The sequence below is a fragment of the Plecotus auritus genome (assembly GCF_963455305.1).
Source record: "Plecotus auritus genome assembly, chromosome: 1".
Classification (NCBI taxonomy): Eukaryota; Metazoa; Chordata; class Mammalia; order Chiroptera; family Vespertilionidae; genus Plecotus; species Plecotus auritus.
In genome coordinates this window covers 192,573,097-192,595,778 of record NC_137770.1, presented here as the reverse complement: position 1 = coordinate 192,595,778, position 22,682 = coordinate 192,573,097, and the positions used below count along the sequence as shown (strand labels likewise).

Below are 22,682 nucleotides of genomic sequence, written 5' to 3'. Positions count from 1 at the left end.
CATTATAAGGCTACTCAAATTGAGTAGTCTATCCTATCTAATAAAAGAGTAATATGCAAATTGACCATCACTCCAACACACAAGATGGCTGCCCCTATGTGGACACAAGATGGCCAGCAGGGGAGGGCAATTGGGAGGGACCAGGTCTGCAAGCGAGGGCAGTTGGGGGCGATCAGGCCAGCAGGGAAGGGCAGTTGGGGGGGGACCCAGGCCTGCAGGGGAGAGCAGTTGTGGGGGGGGACCAGGCCTGTAGGGGAGGACAGTTGGGGGGTGACCAGGCCTGCAGGGGAGGGCAGTTAGGGGCAATCAGGCTGGCAGGCAGAAGTGGTTATGGGCAATCAGGAAGGCAGGCAGGCGAGCAGTTGGGAGCCAGCAGTCCTGGATTGTGAGAGGGATGTCCAACTGCCCGTTTAGGCCTGATCCTACCAGGCAGTCGGACATCCCTCGAGGGGTCCCAGATTGGAGAGGGTGCAGGCTGGGCTGAGGGACACACACCCCTGTGCACGAATTTCGTGCACAGGGCCTCTAGTACAATATAAAAACCTCAAAGAGGTGCCCTGGCCAGGTGGTTCAGTTGGTTGGAGCAGCATCCCATGTGCCAAAAGGTGGCAGGTTCAATTCTAGTCAGGGCACAAACCTCGGTTGCAGGTTTGATCCCCCGTCAGGGTGAGTAAAGGAGACAACCGATCGATGTTTCTCACCTTTCTTGCTCTCTGTGTGTGTCTCTCTCTCCTTCCTCTCTCAAATCAATTATTTTTAAAAAGAAACTAAAAAAAAAAAACAAAAAACTCGAAGAGGCAGCGGGAGGGCTATTTTCTCAACTTACTAGAAATACATAGTACAAGGAATAATGCCTTGGATTCATCACACCAACATAAAACAGATGACTGGCCTAGAACCTGAGGTTCTCCTCTCTAGAACTCAACACTTCTATGAGCCTTTATTAGACTTCAAGCTACTACTAAGCAGGAATGCCAACAAGATAAGTATTACCTTCATGTCTAGTTTCTTTTGTTTTCAGAAGACTTGAATCAATTAAACTTCAAATAATAGTTACCCAGGAGTATGAATGGTTAGAACTACAGCCGGGAGACAATCAGACTTATTTAAGATTAGCCAAGGAAGGGTTTCACTCCTCTAATGGGCCCCATTATAAAACCCTCAAAGCAGTTACAGACGGTGGACCTTTGTCCCTCAGCTCCCTCAAGAATGAGTGAAAATAAGAAAGGAGGGATTTGTTACCCTTCAGTTGGCCTATGTGACCTGGTAAACCCCTACCCGACACTAACTGTTTATCTTTGAGAACAGGAGGGATGCAGTAATAGTTCTTTCTAAAGAAAGTATCAGCTAAGACTAAGACAGCCTCCTAAGTGACCTCCAGGGGACTTCAAACCTCATTATAATCTAATCTCCATATTAAATGATACACTCACCAAGGCTATGACAGTTGACAATCACCTTGGCAATGATCAAAAGGAATCATAAAAGGACAAAAAGGTAGAACCCAAATTCCAAAAAAATTGCCCCCCCCTTTCCCAGAAAACCATGACTATTCCACTCACCATTTGCATAAAGCTCTCCCTTATCTGCCTAGATCATTCCTTCATTTCCACCCTCCTATATCTATCTACAACTTCTCAACCCCAAGTGGATGAGAAGCTAATCTGTGAGCTATGCTCCCGCTTCTCCATTCTCTGGTCATTGAATCACTAACACTTGCACTGTTAAAAAAAAAAAAAAAGAAAAAGAAAGAAATAGGAAAGGGGTTAAGTGTTTCTTTAAAAAAAATGTTTCCTTTTGAATCTATGATTTTTATTCTAAGGTTGGACAGTGTTAAAACACTATATAATATAAAATACTACACCCTATAAAATACAGTATCTAAAAAAATTATTATGGACTTGTCAATTTCTAAAATCAAACAGTCGTTGGCAGATGGCAGGCACTGAGTAAATATTTGCTGTAAAGACTCACTGATACTTTGAAAAAACATTCATTAATACTTTACTTACTACACTAAAGAAAAATCAATGACATCTAAACACTGATTTTTAAACAAATACATTTTCTGTGGAAAACACAGAAATAAATTAAGTGTAGAAGAACTGATTTTGGTTCTTTGATTATATCAAAATCAATGTATTACCTGTGTTTTGGCTCCTGGTGTCATTGGAGTTGCAAAATTATTTAGATCCCAAATGTAAATTTCAGATTCATTAGCACCAGAAGCTACCAGGTTAGTCTGCAATAAGAAACAATTAGTAACTAAATAGCACTTTACATAATTAAGAGAATGCAGATTAACTCAGTTCATAGCTAGAAAGATCTGTTTTAGGTTATACAATTTTTCTACTGAATTAAAGAAGCAAAACTTATGAATTCCTAAATACCATGCATAACAATCTAAAATTAGTTTCTAGATAAATATATAAAATTCTATTTAACTTAAAATGATAATATGTGTATTGACATTTTAATATAAGACATTAAAAATAATTACATGGAGCCCTAGCTGGTTTGGCTCAGTGGATAGAGCATCAGCCTATGGACTGAAAGGTCCCTGGTTCGATTCTGGACAAGGGCATATACCCAGGTTGCGGACTCGATCCCCAGTAGTGGGTGTGCAGGAGGCAGGTGATCAATGTTTCTTTCTCTTTGTTGATGTGTCTATCTTTCTCCCTTCCTCTCTGAAATCAATAAATATATGTATAAAAAAATAATTACATGGGTAAATTCTTAAACAATCATGTAACTGCCCTGGCCGGTTTGGCTCAGTGGATAGAGCTTCAGCCTGCGGACGGAAGGGTCCCGAGTTCAATTCCGGTCAAGGGCACATGCCTGGGTCGTGGGCTCGATCCTTACTAGGGGGCATGCAGGAGGCAGCCAATCCATGATTCTCTCTCATTGATGATCTTTCTCTCTCCCTCCCTCTCTGAAATCAATAAAAATACGTAATTTTAAAAAATCATGTAACTACATGGGGATTATAATTTGTGGATTTACATCTCTGGAAGGGAATCCAACAGTGGGTAATAAAAACAGGTCACCAATTACTGCTTTCAGGAAAATAATTGAATTCTAAAATAATGGCGTCTATCTCAGGATACCTCAAAGCCAGCTTCTGGAGCCAAACCAAGATAGGGCTAGTTAAATTCTTGTCTTAAATCCCTCACGTAATTCTACTTCATTTATACTCAATCTTGTTCTGAGTAGCAATAGTTCTAGATTATCTCTATTGCATACCTTTACGGTCAAAAGCCCCTAAAATTATGATATGAAGTATAGCAAGATAATGAATTTCAGGTATTAACCTTCATCCTTTATTATTCACTTGCATAAATTCTTCTCTAATCAACAGAAATATAACTAAAAACAGAGGAATTTTATGGTAATAGCTACCTATAATACAAGGTAACCAAAAATCCAGCAACTGTTTAATCCAATTAACAAAGGAACTAGCTTTCTAATCTAAAGCATAAACCCCATAAATGGTAGAAATTAAGAAGTTTGGGTTTTATAGTTCTTTATCTTAAATATCTATATATATAAACAGAGAATATGCTAATTAGGCGGGCATCACGACTGCTCAGGAGGAGGCTGCATCACGACTGCTCAGGAGGAGCTGCACGCGCAGATGGGCAGGAGGGGACTGCATGCCGCCCCAGCCCCAGCGGCCGTGGGGAGGCTGGGGCTGGGGGCGGCCAGAGCGGAGACACAACACACAGAGAGGCTAGGGCAGGGGGAGGACCGGAGAGGAGACACAATACACAAGAGCACCTGCCTCTACCCCAGCGGACACAACACGGCAGCTGGCGCTGCATGGGTGAGGCGCGGGTCCCGGCCCCCCTCAGGGTGCCACCTCGCACGGCGGGAGGCAGGGTGCCTCCTCCCACGATTTCCATCATGTGCTGGGCTTTTAGTCTATTTATAAGAAAAATAACTACTTTAAACTTTAAAGATAATATGCACTTTTTGGTTGTTGTACTCTAGTATTCTATTAACTCAAGATCTTTATTAACTGCCCAGCTGGTATGGCTCAGTGGTTGAGCATCGACCTATGAGCCAGGTCACGGTTCGATTCCCAGTTGGGCACATGCCTGGGTTTCGGGCTTGATCTCCAGTGTGGGGCGTGCAGGAGGTGGCCAATCAATGATTCTCTCTCCCTCTGATGTTTCTATCTCTCTCTCCCTCTCCCTTCCTCTCTGAAATCAATAAAAAATATATATATTTTTTTTAAAAAAATCTTTGGCCCTGGCCAGGTAGCTCAGCTGATTAGAGTGTAGTCCCAATACACCAAGGTTGCAGGTTTAATTCCCAGTCAGGGCATATACAAGAAGCAACCAATGAATGCATAAATAAGTGGAACAACAAATCTATATTTCTCTTTCTCTCCCTCTAAAATCAATAAATAACCTTTAAAAAAAAAAGATCTTTATTAACCTACACATTTATATAATTAATATTTAGTAAAGTTTAAAATGGTAACATTCGACTCTTGTCTATTAATTAAATTTGTACTATATTTGTGTATATTTCTAATTATCTGATAGAGTACTAATCTCTTTATCATAAAGACAAAATTTCTCAATTAATAAAACTGTGGATTAACCCAGACACCACAGACCAACCCAATGTTGGAATAGCATAAACCTTTAAAAGGCAAGGTTTCTAAAAAATGTTCAATCAGATGTTATGATGTCTCCAGACTTCTCTGAATTAAACCCATCAGCCAGATCCCCTCCATGCAGTTAGTATCACATATTCTGAACTCTTTATTCTTCAAACAAATATACTCACTCCTCATGCACACATTTTTAGCTTTTGATTCCAAGCATAGTAGATTCATATGCTTGTCTCAAACAAGCAGCACATATCTCAAGAATAATGAATAAATGTCAAAAGTCTAACCTGGAAAATGTTCACATCCAAGGCTCTCACTGGGCCGGTATGCTTATCATTTTGGGCAATCACAACTTCCTTGTCTCCAGCTATAATTTTAGAAGGATCATAAAGAATAATATTTCCATTTTCACCACCTGCAATCAGAACTCCAGAGATATTTCCTTTGGAATCCATCTTATGAGGCCCCCAAATCAACTTGTGGTACCTTTAAGAGAAAATGAATAAAAACAACTTAGATGATGTACTGTGTAGAATTGTATACCTGAAACCTGTATAATTTTATTAATCAACATCACCCCAATGAATTCAATTAAAAAAAGCAACAACTAATTTTTGAAGTCAAATAAATGTAGAAAATAATTTGAAAGTATACATTTAATTCCTTATCATCATAAATACTCCAAAAATACTGTTTCTCCTCTATTTCTGGTAACCGTGAATGACTTGGTGAAATGGAATTTTAGTTATTTATACTCATGTGCATATTTTATAGTATGACAAAATATACTTGATTTGTGTGCTAAAGATATGGGCTTACGAATAGTTTTACCATTTAGAAACTTTGAGGCCTAGGCAAGTTACTTGACCATCCTAAACTACTTTTGGTTCATCTGAAAAATAGAGCTACCACTTCCCTTAATTCTGTTTGACTACAGAAGTACTCACCAACAAATGGTCTGTTAAATAGTAAAGGTGTTAAGGGAGTCATCTAAAATTTTCTAAGAAAAATAATGTATTCTGACAGTAAAAAAGTGACATTAAAATTATGTCTGTTATAACAAGTACTCCTACTTGTGGAGAATAAAAGATTATGGTGTGGCATGAAGATGAAATATGAAGGTGTCATGGAGATGTACGATGAGACATAAGATGGTGGTGAGTAGCCCTAGCCAGTTTGGCTCAAGTGGATAGAGGTCAGCCTGCGAACTGAAGGGTCCGGGGTTTGATTCCAGTCAAGGGCGCATGCCCAGGTTGTGGGCTCGATCCCCAGTGTGGGGTGTGCGGGAGGCAGCCGATCAATGATTCTCTCTCAGCATTGATGTTTCTATCTCTCTCTCCCTCTCTCTTCCTGTCTGAAATCAATAAAAATATACTAAAAAAAAAGTAGAAAAAAAAGAGTAGAAAATGGGCAAGACAAAAAGTATCTGGAGTTCCCATTACAGTGTGAAGGCTCTGAAGATTGAGGATTCCCATGAGACTCCATGATCTGTATTCTGTTAGCTAAGGTACAATCTCTTCATCAAAATCTGCCAAAAGCTAATGAGGCAATAATGCAATTTTACTACTTAAATAAAAGTGTACTTTCAATAGGTCATAAATACTTGGAAAGGTGATCCAAATAACTACTGTATCAGAAATCATGTCAATAAAATTCTCTGTGAAATATATTTTCAAATATAGATAAATACAAGAAAAAAATTAAAATAACCTACTATTCAGAGATAATTACTATTTACATCTTAATATTCATCCAACTAATTTCTTTTCTAATCATACCTTCCTTTTTTTGTAAACAGGTAAGAAAAAGGAAATAAAAGAAAGTAACTCTACTATATTATGAGGAAAAAAAATTAGAAACTATATCATTTCCTTCCTATCCTACACATAAAAGTCAGCAATAAAAAGTCAATAGACATGTAGCTCAGTGGTTGAGCATCAACCCAGGAACCAAGAGGTCACCGGTTCAATTCCCAGTCAGGGCACATGCCCAGGTTGCGGGCTTGATCCCCAGTAGGGGATGTGCAGGAGGCAGCCAATCAATGATTCTCTATCATCATTGATGTTTCTCTCTCTCTCCCTCTCCCTTCCTTTCTGAAATCAATAAAAACCCATTTTTAAAAAAAGTTAATAGACATTAACTCTACTTCCACAGAAATTCACTAATGTATTTTTTCACCAAATATCTCATGTCATTATTGGTACTATTATTCCTTGCAATTTCTAATAATGATACATTTATAGACAAACTCGACATCACTCACAACATATAATTAAATATAATCATGAATTTAAGGTTGAATCTCATACCTGTGAGAAGAAGAAAAGGTGGCACAAGATTTCATATCCAAGGATGGATCAGAAAGATCTAATTCAAATATCTCAAGGGAAGCATTGGTACTAAATGTTGCATCCAATTGCTGAGCAGATGTTCCTACAGAAAATACATTTATGGTAACTATGCATGCAAAAATAAGAGTCTCAGCAAACCATACAAAATAGAAATTAAAGACATGTTTTTCAATTATCTCAGTCATGAGTGCTATCATAGTAACTGAAATCAGCTCATATGCCATTGAGCAGATGTTTAAATTACTACAGCAATGAGATCCTAACACAGGGCTCGGAGATGACATTTGTAAGAGTGAGTAGTGCAGATAATTTTAAAAGCTCTCTGTAAAAACACCACCATGATTCACTATATCTGTTTATAGTCACAAATGATATAACTCCAACTCTTTTTATATAAAAAAGCTAGCATCAAAATTGTTCTTCATTTAAATTGATATTTCACAGGTTTTTAAAAAACATATCTATTGTGTTTAGTACTGGAGGAATAAGAACCTAATTTTTATAAAATGGGGATGACACTATAAATATATCATGATTAATGCTATGATGTACAGGTGCCATGGGAACACAGAGGAAAGTCATTGAACTCAGCTGACAGGAAGGAGGGAGGTATCTTGCCAGAGAAGAAGAGGCTTTCTAGAGATGATTGATCTGAACCTTAAAGAACAGATATGAATAAATCAGATGTGGAAGAGAAGAAATTAGGTGACTTGTACTATCTTGTTTCTGTTGAACTCACCTGTAGCTAGGTAAATGGGATGATTCTGGGCAGGGCTCCATGCCTGCATGGCAGTACGATCTACTTCCTTTAACTTCATCCTGCTAAAGAGAATTTTTTAAAAATACATTTTTATTGATTTCAGAGAGTAAGGGAGAGGGAGAGATAGAAACATCAGTGATGAGAGAGAATCACTGATCGACTGCCTCCTGCACACCCCCTACTGGGGATCGTGCCCACAAACTAGGCATGTGCTCTTGACTGGACTAGAACCCAGGATCTGTCAGTCCAGCAGGTCGATGCTCTATCCACTGAGCCAAACCAACTAGGGCAAGAGAATATTTTACATAGATATATATTGAACATGTAACATAGAACACAGAAATATACTGGACCAACCATTGCATCATTAGTAAACCCCTAATGCCAATAAATCAAATTAGGTATCATTTCTGGGAATGTTCAATATTAGAAAGAAGAAAGACTTATTTTAAGACAAGCCCTGGCTGGTGTTACTCAGTGGTTAGAGCATCAGCCGGAGCACCAAAGGGTTTCGGGTTTGATTCACGGGTGAGGGCACCTGGGTTGCTCAGACAAGGATAGGTGGCAGTGTATTAGGGGTAAGAAAAGGCACATAAAAAATATGGTGCATCTTCCTGGAATAGGATCATTCAATAAGAGCAGTTTTTAAAATTAACTTTAAATTAAAACAGACTAACTACAAAGAATATAGCAAACCCATAGATTTTAAAGATAAAGAAGCTTTTTCTAGTCGGCACACAGCCATGGATTGCCATAATCTCACCAGGCATAAGCTCCTGTGGATATACTTTAAATACACCAAGAGCCCTGGCCAGTGTGGCTCAGATCATTGAGCGTAGTCCCATGAACCATGAGGGTCACTGGTTTTGATTCCTGGTCAGGGCACATGCCCAGGTTGCTTGCAGGCTCAATCCCTAGTAGATGGTGTGCAGGAGGCAGAGATCAATATTTCTCTCTTATCGATGTTTCTATCTCTCTCTCCTTCTCCCTTCCTCTCTCTCAGAATTAATAAAAACATATAAATAAAAAAACAAACAAACAAAGAAATGCAGACAAGTTCAAGGAGCTGAGCCCACAAAGAGGGCCCAGTGGGGAGCAGTCAAGTCAGATGGAAACAGAAGGGACAGAAGTCAGCTCTCAGAGGTCCCTGATTGCAGGCAATTTTTCTAAGGCAGAAGAGGAATTGTCTTCCCAGGTGTCCAGCTCTAATGACTCAGATGAAGGAGCTGAAGGAAGAGCTCAAAAAGATTATTCAGCTCTAGCTGGTTTGGCTCGATGGATAGAGCATCAGCCTATGAACTGAAAGGTCCCGGGTTCAATTCCGGTCAAGGGCACATGCCTGGGTTGTGGATTTGATCCCCAACGTGGGGGGTGCACGAGGCAACCCATCAATGATTCTCTCTCATCATTGATGTTTCTGTTTGTCTCTCCCTCTCTCAAATCAATAAAAATATATTAAAAAGAGAAGATTATTCAGCACAGGCCAAGCTGGCTTGAGCTCTATGAAATGACCAAGCAGCAAGATTACATCCTGGAGCCCTAGCCGGCTTGGCTCAGTGGATAGAGCCTCAGACTGCGGACTGAAAGGTCCCAGGTTCAATTCCGAACAAGGGCACATGCCTGGGTTGCGGGCTCGATCCCCAGTAGGGGGTGTGCAGGAGGCAGCCAATCAATGATTCTCTCTCATCATTGATGTTTCTATCTCTCCTTCTCCCTTCCTCTCTGAAATCAATAAAGAAATATATTAAAAAAAAAAAAAAAAAAAAGACTACAACCTGGAGATGAACAAGGCAGAGTCTGCCCTGGCCTACCAAGCCAAGCACTTCTCAGCCCTGCAAGATGTCATCAAGGCCTTGCGCCTATCCATGGAGCTGGGAGAGCAGGCCAGCAAATAAGTAAGCAGCAAGACTCAGCCCCAGTGACAACTGCAAATAAGGATGTTTGATTTCAAAATAAATAATAAGATAAAGTAGAAAAATTTTAAATACTGGTTACTTCAAGCTTTAAAAAAAAATTGTTATTCTACAAAAATGCATTCATATGGCACATTATTCTACTATAAAGATGTACCATAATTTAATTACTTGGTCTGCTACTGATGAACACCCGAGTTGTTTCTACTCATTTGCGATTTTTTGCAAAAAATGCTGCAATAAATGTCCATTGTACATATTTTTTCATTCATGGGCAAGGACAGCTATATTTTCCAGAAGTAAAACTGCTAGATTAAAGAACAAATGAAATTTAAATTATGATGGATATTGCCATGTTGCCCTCCATGGCAACTGTACCTCTTCACATTCCCAAGAGTAATATATGAGTAGCTGCTGCCCTACTGCCTTACCAGAGTTATACTTGTTTGGGGGTAACACTTTAGATTTTTACCAACAGGATCGATCAGTGGAATACGTTAGCTGTGTATAGTTACAATTTGCATTTCTCATAATATAAATAATGTTGAGCATCGTTTTTTCTGTGTTCATGGGTCATCCATATTTCCTTTTCTGTCTATTTGTATCATTTGTTTATTTTTCTATTAGGTTGTCAGACTTTATCTTTTGACTTTGCTTATATGTATATATTTTTACCTTTCACAAGATTTCAAAAATGGATTTTATTTATTATAAGTTTTAGGTTCACGGAAAATTTGAGTGAAAGTATATTAAATTCCCAAATACCTCTCTCCCCCATTCCCCTAATACAGCCTCTCCCATTATCAAAATCCTGCACCATAGTGTTACTTTGTTTCAGGCAATGACTCAACATAGACACATATCCCAAAGTCCATACTTACCATTAGGGTTCACTCTTGGTGTTATACATCCCATGGGTTTAATGTATAATGACACATACTTACTGTTACAGTATCATTCACAAGTTTCCCTGCCCTAAAAATTCGCTATGCTCCATCTATTCATCCCTCTTTCTCCCTCCCTCCTGGAAAACACTGATCTTTTTACTGTCTCCATAGTTTTGCCTTTTCTGAAATGTAATTTAGCTACAATCATAAAATATTTTAACAATAGGCATTTAAGGTTCCTCCATGTCTTTTTGTGACTTGACAGCTCATTTCTTTTAAGCACTGAAAAATATTCCATTGTATGGATGTACCATAATTATTTTTATAGTTAAATTTGTCACTTTTAAAATGGTTTCTGAATTTTGATTAGTTAGAAAGACCTTTTTCATGTCAAAATTATGAAGAAACTCACCCATATTTTTCTTCTAGCAAACCCATTCATGGCTTATTCTTTACATTTAAATTTTGACTCAGAGTATATACTGGCATACAATGTATGTTCAAAGTTTTTTTTTCCTTATCACTCCAAAACCATTTATTGAAACATCTTTTACCTACTTTTATTTTATTTTTAAATTTTATTTTTTTTTTCTGTTAATCCTCACCCAAGGATATGTTTCCATTGATTTTTTTGTTTATTTGTTTGTTTTTAGGGAGAGTGGAAGAAAGAGGGAAAGACAGAGAGAAACATGGATGCGAGAGAAACACATTGATTGGTTGCCTCCTGCAGGTGCTTTATCAAGGGCCTGGGCCGGGGAGGAGCCTGCAGCCGAGGTACGTGCCCTTGACCGGAATTGAACCTGGGACCTTTCAGTCCACAGGCCAATGCTCTATCCATTGAGCCAAACCGGCTAGGGCTACCTACTAATTTTAGATAACACAGTTTATCATGTACCAAATTTCTGTATTTAGGTTTATTTCTGAATTTACTATTTAGGTTTATATTCTTGTAGGTATTAGAATGTAGGTTAGGCTTTACATTCCTGTATATACTTAGGTTTATTTCCGGATTTCCATTCCATAGGTCCATTTGTTTATTTACACATTAGGCACTCCATTGTTTTAAATATTGAGACTTTTTATGAGTAAGATTTCAATAACTCCAACCCACTGCTTTCCCCTATTTTCCTTGTTACTCTCTTACTACATAAATATTGTAGTAGTTTTTGTCAATTCCAGAGAAAAAATAGTAATTTTACTGAACCTGCCTCAAATTTAATAAATTAATTTATGGAAATTAACAAGATGTTTGAATCTTCCTATTGAGAATAGGGTGCCTTTTTTAAAAATATATTTTTTTATTTATTTTTAGAGAGAGAAGAAGCGAGAGGGAGAAAGAGAAATGTCAAAGTGAAAGCACAGAACATCCAAGGGCTGCCTCCTGCACACCCCCTACTGGGAATCCAGCCCACAACTCAGGCACAACTGGGATTCAAACCAGCAACCTCTCTTGGTGCATGGGACAATACCAACCGACTCAGCCACACAGGCCATTGTGAGAACATGGTGCCTTGATTTAAGTAATCTTTTTTTTTTTTTTTTTTTTTTTTTTTACCTTTCAGCATTGTTTTACATTTTCTTTGGCATATTGGGCTTACTTATTCCTATTTCATTTTTTGGTTTATTTGTAAATGTGCCCACTCTCCCCCCATCCTTTCGTTATACTGTCTATCATCTTATATGAAGGCTAATGATTTTTTTCTTAAATGTATCTTTATTGTTGAAAGTATTACAGATGTCCCCTATTTTCCCCTATTGACCCCGTCTACCCCGAACCCACCCTGCCTAGGCTTTCACTGCACTATTGTCTGTGGCTAAAGATTTGTTCGTATTAATTTTATATCCTGCTATCTTATTGAATTCTGTTTCTGGAGTAGTTTTTCAGTAGATTCTGTTGGGTTTTCCACATATATACTCGTATCATGCACCAATAGTGAGTCACCTCTGTTTCTAACTGTTATTCCTCGAATTTCTTTGTCTTGTCCAAGTTGGCTAGTATCTGTAGTACCATAGTAAACAGCAGTGATAACAGTGAGATTTCTTGTCTTCTTCTTCTTCTTTTTTTTTTTTTTTTTTAAGTGGGAAAACCTCCTGTATCACCTCTGAGCAAGATTTGGGGATTTGACATGTACATACAAATGTACATATATTAAGTGTATATAATGTAAGGAAATAGCCATTGATTACTGTTTTATTGAATTCTATTTATAAAGACTGGGTGTTGAATTTTGTCAGATGCTTTTCTTTCTTTTTTTTTTTATTTATCTTTATTGTTGAGAGTATTACAGATGCCCCCCATTTTTCCCACATTGCCCCCCTCAAATAGAATGAAGAGCTAGAAAGCCCAATTTCAGGTAAAACATTTAATTTTTAAATTCTTAGCTGTTTAAAAGATCTTTTATTTAAATATTTTTATTTAATACCATTAATTGTCTATTAAGTTACTATGAGCACAACAGAAATTAGCTTGTATAAAATTATTGCCCCTCTTGCACTACACAGTTATAGTCAATAGTATTATCTTCCTCAATGTTTACCTTTGAACTGTTAAATATACTTATACTTCTAACTGATTTGTCAGCTTTAATGATGTCCTTTGACTCCCAGCCATTACAGATGAGGCAATCCACTAACTTATTCTACTTACAATTTTGTTACTAACTTCCCAGTTCTTTTAATTTTTTACAAATTTATAACCAATTCCTACACTGTCAGATATTTAACATGTACATTTTATTCTTTCTTCCTTATTCCCACTTTTTAGTCTCAGGACTATAGTTAAATATACTCAATGCCCTCCAACAGTACTTTGGCCAGTTTTCTTACTCATCTGTAAAGGATGAAGTTCATCCTCTACTAGTTTCCTTAAGAGGACCTTAGACTAACAATATGCCTTGTGTCTAACAATATGCCTTGTGTTTGTGTTTGAAGAGCATTTTACAGATGATAAAATTAAGGCACAGAAAGGTTAAATAATTTGTACATGCTAGCAAGAAGCAGAGCCAAGATTTAAACTCAGACGTTTAGTTCCAGAGTCCAAGTTCTTATTTGTTACTTCAACAAATTCAGATATTCAATTTTAATCATAGGAGAAATATTAACATTTAGGAGAAATAATGGCATAGCAACTATGATACATGATAAAATTAAGAGAAGAAACATAGTTTAGCATCTGTGCTAGGTTAGTTAGACAAAAGTGGATTAGGAGGTTGAATACTCATGTGGTTAAAAGTAAGGCCTATAAACTCAATCCTCTATTTGAATATTGGCTCTGCTACTTATACTTTAGACACATTATTTAACCTCTCTGAGCCCCAGTTTCTACATCTGTAAAATGGGGATGAGAGTGACTATCTCATAGGATGTTGTAAGGTTTAAATGAAATAATGTATTTTATAGAGTGCCAATGCCTTGCACATAGGTTAATAAGTGTTTTAATATGCTATTTTTTTAAATTATTACTATCATAAAATTAATCAAGAAAACTATACTAGTTTCCTAAGATTATTGTGAAAAAAAGAAAAACAATCCCAATTTTCTAAGAAGTAAAAAGGAAGCCTATTTTCTTTATATGAAATGCCATCTTCTTCCTCTCAGCCAATTGTTAAGCTCAAGTCCCAGCTCCTTCATGAAAACTGCCCTAATGGTCCAATCCACTCTTAACTGCTTATATTTGTCTGTACCACACTTTAAGGATTTTATAATAAAGTTTCTTATTCAACCTTAACAAAACTTTATAACATTCTATTAGTATATATTGTTCACATATTTCTCATTGCCATTTTACTAATAGTTGTATATGTCATCTTATCTCACTAATTAGACAAATGATGTCTTTTTTAAATCAAGTGTTACAATTTTTACCCCTTTTGGACCAAAATTACTCAGCACAGGGTAGGTATACAGAAATTTTGCTTGATTTCAAGTTTCAAATGTTCATATTTAGGGAAATTCAAATAGACTGATAAGCTAAAAAGCTCAATTTCAGGTAAAACACTTAATTTTTAAATTCTTAACTGTTTAAAAGACCTTTTCTTATGTAAAAAAATAGAGAAAAGTATGATTAGGGGAAAAATGGGTTTTATAAAATGCCTGTAAATAATTTCTAAAAGTGAAAACAAAATGGATAAATATACATGTGTGTGTGTGTATATACACACACACACATACATACATACATACATATATATATATATATATATATATATATATATATATATATATACACTTCTCTAAAACCCCAACTGAATAGAAATACAGTTTCTCTAAGAGCAAAGGTAAAACAAGGGCTACCTAATTCATGAACACTAGTTAATGTGTAACATTTACTGGAAGGGAAAGAGATAAATTCGAAAGAACATAAAATGGTTAAGTGGGAACTCAAAGGATTTATAAAAGTCTACTTTTTTTGTCTTAGTACTCAATGTTCCACCAGAAGCAGTTCCACTTATTAACGTGTACTGAAAACAAGGCTTCAATACTACCTGAGGGGAAAAAAAACACACTATACTACAAAATGGCGTAGAACTACATTATGTGGTTTGAATCTAACTAAACATAGTACCATAACCTACCTATTGCAATCATTCTCAAAACTACTAAGTGGCTCAATTGGTTGGAGCATGGTCCCTACACCAAAAGGTGGCAGAAACCAGGTCAGGGCACTACCTAAGTAGCAGGTTCAATCCCTGGCCAGGGCAAGTGTAGGAGCTGGTGGATCAATGTTTCTCTCTCGCATTGATTTTTCTCTCTTTTCCTCTCCCTAAAATCAATTTTTAATAAAACTACTAAAATTGCTATTAAAATACAGCTTCAACTGAATGCATGTCTATTTCCTTCTCTTAGAAATGATCATTCATTGCCCTAACCGGTTTGGCTCAGTGGATAGAGCGTCGGCCTGTGGACTGAAAGGTCCCAGGCTCAATTCCAGTCAAGGGCATGTACCTTGGTTGCAGGCACATCCCCAGAAGGAGGTGTGTAGGAGGCAGCTGATCGATGTTTCTAACTCTCTATCCCTCTCCCTTCCTCTCTGTAAAAATTCAGTAAAATATATTTTTTAAAAACACTTTCTAAAAAAAAAAAATGATCATTCATTAATTGTAACTAATACTTTTATGTTTTGCTTTTTTACTTTTATTGATTTCAGAGAGAGGAAGGGGGAGAGAGATAGAAACATCAATGATAAGAATCACTGATCAGCTGCCTCCTGCATGCCCCCTACTGGGGATTGAGCCCACAACCAGGGCATGTGCCTTGACTGGGAATCAAACCTGTGACCTTCTGGTTCATGGAAAAACACTCAACCACTGAGCCACATTGACCAGGCTGTAACTAATATTCTTGAAAATATAAAGAAGGCTCAGATTAAACCATGTGTACTTTCCAACTGAGACTTGCTTTAAAAGCTTTGTGTAGTTTTTTTTTTCAATATTATACGTGACTAGAGACCTGGTGCACGAAATTCGTGCACGGGCAGGGTCCCTATGCCTGGCCAGTAATCAGGGCCGATCTGTGGGGCGATCAGGGGGCCCCCACTGGCACCTGCCTTGGCTGGCCTGGGGCCTGAGGGCTGGGGGCGGCTCCTGTGTTGAACGTCTGCCCCCTGGTGGTCAGTGCATGTCATAGCGACCAGTTGTTCTGCTGGTTGTTCCGCCGTTCGGTCGATTTGCATATTAAGCTTTTATTATATAGGAGGACTAGAGGCCCAGTGCATGAAATTCGTGCAAGAGTAGGGGCCTTCCTCCCCGCAGCTGCCGGCACTGGCTTCCCTCTGGCACCTGGGACCCGGGCTTCCCTCGCAGCCCTGGCTTTTGTCCAGAAGGTCATCCACTTTTATTATTATAGATAAGATTAGAATACACACTATGCAGAATTGTTCATTCAAGACTATTTTACATGGAACAAAATCATTCTAAAAATATAAAAAGAAAGTTGTGAGGATAGTGGCTTGTTCACAGATGCCATCTATAAGATAATATATAGCACAGCAGTTAAATAGTATAGAGCCTGGAGCCACTATGCTCAGTTTAAATCTCAGCTCCACCATGTCCTACCTCTGACTTTAGGCCTGTAACTTTACCTATGTGTGTGTTGCCTACCCACTTGGTAAAGTAAGTGTCATACACGTATTGATACCATAGGGTTGTTGAGAAAATTAAATGAGGTATTACAGAGTGCTGAGACTAGTGTGTGAGCTATTACAAAAGTAAGCAATTTAAAATACTTAACCCAGTGAATCTTCATTAATACATCTACTGAAGAAAATTTATGTTCCACCCTAGCCAGTTTGGATCAGTAGATAGTTGGCTCTCAGAATAAAAGGTCCCAGATTCAATTCCAGTCAAGGGCACATGCCTCGGTTGCAGGCTCGATCCCCTGGTCAGGACACGTGCAGGAGGCAACCAATTGATGTGTCTCTCTCACTTTGATGTTTCTCTCTCGCTGTCTCTCCCCCTACCTTTCACTCTCTCCAAAAAAAATCAATGGAAAAGATATCCTCGGGCGAGAATGAATAACAACAACAAAAAGAGAAAATTTATGTTCCAGACTAGAACTCTTATTTTTTCATTCAACTTTCCACAACAACTGCATGCCATTAAGTAGAAACTTTTCTCTTTCTGCTCATTTTCTAAATGATAATTTTGTGAAACAATACTAAAACCCAGCAGTACTATTCGAAGCAAAAAAAAATACCAACCTTACAATGCTACACAGAGAACTGACCCATACCTCAGAAAATAAAAAGAGAAGGCGGTAACAGAACTGGAAACTTTGACTCCCAAACCAGGAATACAATCCCTAGCCAGCACTGCCTTTAGTAAAAATACCCATCCTCTGTAGGCAAAATATATCATTATGGATGGGCACATTTGTTTAGTACAGGATTTATTTAGTATTATCAATGTTGTAGACTCATCTCATGCAACCAAAACCAAAGAAGCACCTGTGCACTGATTACTGAACTAAATAGTATCATATTTATCTGGAGTCTAACAAAAACTTTTTGAGCTGAAATTAAGCTACGTAAGAGTGACAACATTTCTTTAAAAAAAAAAAAGGAAAAATTAATTTAATATCATCTAATAGGAGTTTTTAAGAAAATCCTATGTATGTGTGCATTTTTCTAGGAAGATAATCCAGTGCTTCCATCAGATCCTCAAAAAGGAGTGGAATCCCCAAAGGTTAAGAATCACTGCTCTTTACAGTTTACAGATTTCTTTATAGTCTTATGTTATTAGTTTCAGAAAAGACCCTGCTTATATGAACTTAAACAGTATAACTAAATCCATTATAAAGCTCATGTAAACTCTTAGAGTCTACAAACCTTTCCCAGAGCTGTAATTAAGGGACAGTGAGATACAAGGAGCACAGAAGAATCACTAATAAAAGGTGAGTAAACTTTTTTTAGCCAACTCTAGAACAATTGGTATGGACAGAAAACGTTGGGTAGTATAATACAGGGACGAAGCTCTAATTAGCAATTAAATACAGTTACAGTTGCCGACAAAGACAATCACATTTCAGTTTTCTACACTTAAAGAAGGCAGTTTAGGAGAAAAAAAAATTAACTCAGAGAGACCTATATAAAATTAGTTCCTTGAGCAAACAGAAAAGTTTATAATGCCCACAAACCCAGACAATATTTTGACTTACTTTACACCTGCCCTGTAATTTAACATCGTATAATTTATTGGCAAAAACATACACTTAATGAGACTTCTTTCGATGTACAGGCTACGACTGGCGACCACTGCCCATAAAAGAATCCAATCCTGGTTAAATGACAGTAGTCTTCAGTTGAAACCTACGAACCTTTCAATCTGGCAACAGTTAAAATACAAACAAAAAATTCTAACCTAACTAAAGTCAACCAAAGTAATGCTGAGGTTTGTTTCCTTCCCTCACCCTTGTGGACCGCACCTCTTTGTGCACAGGGTTTGAAGGTCTCCTAGCCTCAGAGCCCAGTTACCGGCGGTGGCAGGACACCCTGTCGCAAACCTCAGGGGAACTCCTGCTCAGCAGTGAAAACGGCGGATGTGAACCAGCGCGATCCCCAAAGCAGCCGGTGACGCCAGGCGTTGTCCCGCCGGGCCGAAACAAGACCAGGGACGCGCCGCCACCGGAGACCGGGCCGCAGGCTGGCGCGGACCAGCGGAGACCGAGGCTGGGTCACAGCTTTGGCCTGTGCTTTACCTCAAGGCCCGAGAGCCGGCGAAAAGGCCAGGAGGGAAAAGGATAGACACACCTGGCGGGGACCCTAGACGACCGGTTCCTGCGTTAGCGCGGCGCCCGTCAGACTCTCCCAGCATTCGCCGCCGCCCCTCCTCCCGGGCTACGGACACCTCCACGTTCCGCTTCAACGTGGCAGCCGCAGCCCCGCCCAACAGGCCAGCAAGTTTCCGGGAGCGATGCCTGGCCCCGCCCACCCCTGCGCGCAACCGCAGCGGCACTTCCGGGAGCGGTGGCAGCCTGGGCGACGCGCCTCGAAGCGAGTGGGGTTCTCGCTTCGGAGTCTCGCACGCGTCCGTGAGGCTAGGGTCCCTTTCTGAGGGGGGCAAGCACGACGTGAGGCGGTGGCTCCGACTGTGCGAACAAGACGAGTCCTAATGGATGTAGCTGTCTGGTGGAACAGCGGCCCGGCCTCGCAGGAACGCCACGTAGCACTAATCCTGAGGTGTCAACAGCCCCGGTGGCACTGCCAACACCAGGCAAAACACGTGAAAATCGGGCTGCAAGGGCCATATTGCAGTAACAGTAATTTGTGACTGAGTTCATAAAATTGCTTACTTGGTTCTACAGTATTGCGTTTTGAGAACTTTAAAACCATACGTTCTGGTCACACCCAAAGGCTGTTGAGATACTTGATTTGTTACTCCAAAGATATATTGTGGGTGAGGTATTCCAGTTAGTATCCTATGGTACGATTCCAAATCTATTAGCATTTGCTCCCAGTGAGAGCCTGGCATCTGACTGTGTTCCCTGGATGTTTCTAGCTTAGGGGAAAATTGTTTTCCAGTGTGAAAGCAAAGCCAGAGGAAGAGGAAAATCACTTGCTAAAGTACTGGAACCTAGATTCAACCAGGTCTCCCAACTTGTCTATTCTCTTCCTATTACAGATCAGTCAAGGTCTCTTTCCTAAAGCTCTGCTTAAGTGCCTTCATTAAAAATGTTTCTCTTTCGCTCTAGCTGGTTTGGCTCAGTGGATAGAGCGTCGGCCTGCAGACTGAAGGGTCCCAGGTTAGATTCCAGTCAAGGGCATGTACCTTGGTTGTGGGCACATCCCCAGTAGGGGGTGTTCAGGAGGCAGCTGATCGATGTTTCTCTCTCATCGATGTTTCTAACTTTCTATCCCTCTCCCTTCCTGTATGTAAAAATCAATAAAATATATTTTAAAAAATGTTTCTCTTTCTTGTAAACAAAAAGTAAAATATAGCTCTTGATGTCAGAAACGTCCAGACATGCAGAGAATTTTTATGAGTTTATTTGAGCCAAACTGAGGACATATGCCAGGGAGCAAGATCTCAAATGCTCCAGAGAATAACAGTTTTACAGGTATTTTTTTTTTTATGCACTCGAAATTAAGGAGGGGATATGAAGATAAAAGGCAAGGTAGGGGGTAGACAACAGGAGAGTTAAGCTTACATGCTTTGTTGGGCGGTGGTTAAGGCTTATTTTAAAGGTGTGTTAACTTGTGCTCACTTCCACAGCACAAATACAAAAAAAATGGAACAATATAGAGAAGATTAGCATGGCCCCTGCCCAAGGATGACATGCAAACTTGTGAAGCGTTTCATATTTTAAAAATAAAAATAAATAAAAGTGTGTTAACGTAGATCAGTGGTTCAACTGGGGCACAAGCCCCATGGGGGGGGGGAGGCAATTTGATTTTTAAGGAGGGCAATTCGAGAATGTTATTAACAGTGAATTTTGCATTTCTTATGGTTCTAGGGGCCTCATATACAGTATATATATATGTGACATTTATGCATTTCCGTTCTCTATTATGTTTTCAAACTTTATTTGCTATTTTTTCATATCACTTCATATTATTTTTTCAACAATTTCTTAGTGATATTTTTCTTCAGTACTTCAACTGTCCTTTCTTTTATTTTTTCTCTTTCATGGATGCCATGTTCTTTGGAAGCTTGTTTAGACAAAGTTAATGGCCTTTTAGGTTTCCTCAACATGAATAGTTGTTGTTTTTAAATAATAAGAATTATATGTCACGGGAGGGGGGGCATCAGGATTTTAGAGATGATTAGGTGGGGCATGGCCAAAAAATGGTTGGGAACCACTGACTTAGATGCACACAAACAATGGACACGGCTTACTTAAGATAATGACAAACCTTTACTAAAGAAGATAAATGCCTGGAGTATGACTACTGGCCAAGAACTGCCCAGTTAGGAATTTATGATTAGATTACCCTGTGAAGTTACTTTGCATAGAACCCCCACCTTTTTTTGTCCATATGGCAAACACTCCTATTTAAGTACTAGAGAGTAAGGGCATTTTTGTACTCTCACTATACTTTAATACCTTTTCAGTGTCTTATAGTTGTGGTTCAACTTAAGTTTATTTCTGTGTGACTGAAATAGTCCACCCCAAGCAGATTACTTGAACTATAGTAGCCAATTTCCTGTGCTCTAAAAAGCCTTCCATTTTCATTTCTAGCTGCAAGTACTAGTTTACCTAAGAGGTGCCAATAATTCCTGACTTCAAAATGGGAGTATTATTTGAGGCAACAGAAAGCACTGAACTCACTATACTATCTGGAAATGTGCACTGTGTGATAAAAGGGTTCATTTGAACAACTTTCCCAAAACTCAATGATTCAAGCAGTGGTTGTTCTTTGGTATCACTTAATACAATCCTTGCAGGCGTACTTCCGGTGGCGGGGCCCTCAGCAGGCACGTGTAGAGGGAAACAGACCCCGGTAGGCCAGGGTGGTGGATGTGCGTGGATGTCCGGGTCCAGGCCCGGCCCACCTGCCAGCTCACCAGTCACCTTCCTAGATCCAGTCCTAGCGCTGCTGCACTTGGTGTAGTTCGGTCTTTCCAGTGGTGAAGTGGCTTAACTAAAGTTCCTGTGCCACTGCAGATGGATGAGGAAATTGGAGCGTGTGCTGAGTGGCCTCAACCTCTTCTCTCTGCTGCTCAAGCTGAAGGACCTAGATCCTGAGCACACTGACCTGCTGGCCTCCCTGCAAAGCCAAGACCTGTTTGTGATTCCTAAATGATTTTGAAGCTGATGCAGCCAGCAAGTCAGGGGTGAAGAGCTAAGACCTGAAGGCAGCATTTGACAAGTGATCACCTGGGGAAGGACTGGAGAAGACTGGCTCCTCAGTGTCTAGAACCAAGATCAATGCCATGGAGGTGAAGTATCCCCATAATTGGACAGAACAGCTGAGGTAACTGCTGAGAGTCCGGGCAAGGATGCTTAGAACCTGTCAGCTGATCTTATCAAAAATCAGCAGGCCTGGGGCTTTCCAAGACAAAAATGAAGAGTGGTAGCTGCAGTGTGCCTAATGTCATGGGTCTGGGAAGCATCCATTTCTGGAGCCTCCTGATGATCCAGATGCTCTTCTCCAGACTGGGGATATCTGCACTTTAGTTATCACCACTAAGGTTGACTAAATGCCTTCCATGTGCCAGCCTGTGAAGACCTAGCAATGAAGAGGGATCCCAGACTGGCTTCTCAATTAAATTTATAGAGCATTTAGTCTGTGCCAGGTAGGGCTTCTGTATAGATACTTCCATGTGAAGGAGATTCTGGTGTTCTCCATTAAACGAGTTCCTTTAGGAAGTTTTGGAACCATGTACAGTGCACAGAAGAAATCTGTAAAATTAGTGGTTTTTACTGTTACTCTACAGGTGAGAAAACAGAACTGGAGGAAAATTGGGACAGTAATAGATTACTGGGTTGGAAGATTCTGAGGTTAGAAGCAACCCTGCTCCAGAGCCCACACTGAGTCATTCTGCACCCCCAACGCTGAGGCAATCACGGTATATCTGTATACCAGGGCAAGTGGTATGGGATAGGACATGACCTAAGCTTTGGGAAGCCTACTGCATCCATTCTCCAGCCCTTGGCCCTTGAGTGAATGGATTCTCCTCTGAGGTTTACAAAGTAGGAACAGTAGGTTTGTGT

At 39.3% G+C, this 22,682-nt stretch overlaps 1 protein-coding gene across 21 annotated transcripts in view; it reads right to left on the bottom strand.

Annotated features, from left to right (window-relative positions):
* The window catches only part of SEC31A (SEC31 homolog A, COPII coat complex component), a gene marked incomplete at its 5' end in the record, with an annotated part of 91,216 nt that overhangs the window by 54,827 nt on the left and 13,707 nt on the right, over window positions 1–22,682 (bottom strand). For 12 of the 21 annotated variants that reach the window (XM_080674912.1, XM_080674926.1, XM_080674929.1 and 9 more), the window contains 5 exons: window positions 2,147–2,242; window positions 4,909–5,107; window positions 6,931–7,054; window positions 7,712–7,794; window positions 18,778–18,914. In XM_080674912.1, coding sequence (XP_080531038.1) covers window positions 2,147–2,242; window positions 4,909–5,107; window positions 6,931–7,054; window positions 7,712–7,790 — 498 coding nt within the window. Of the gene's footprint in view, window positions 1–2,146; window positions 2,243–4,908; window positions 5,108–6,930; window positions 7,055–7,711; window positions 7,795–18,452; window positions 18,915–22,682 lie in introns of those variants that run through there. The other 9 variants (XM_080674927.1, XM_080674928.1, XM_080674932.1 and 6 more) reach the window with 6 other exon arrangements.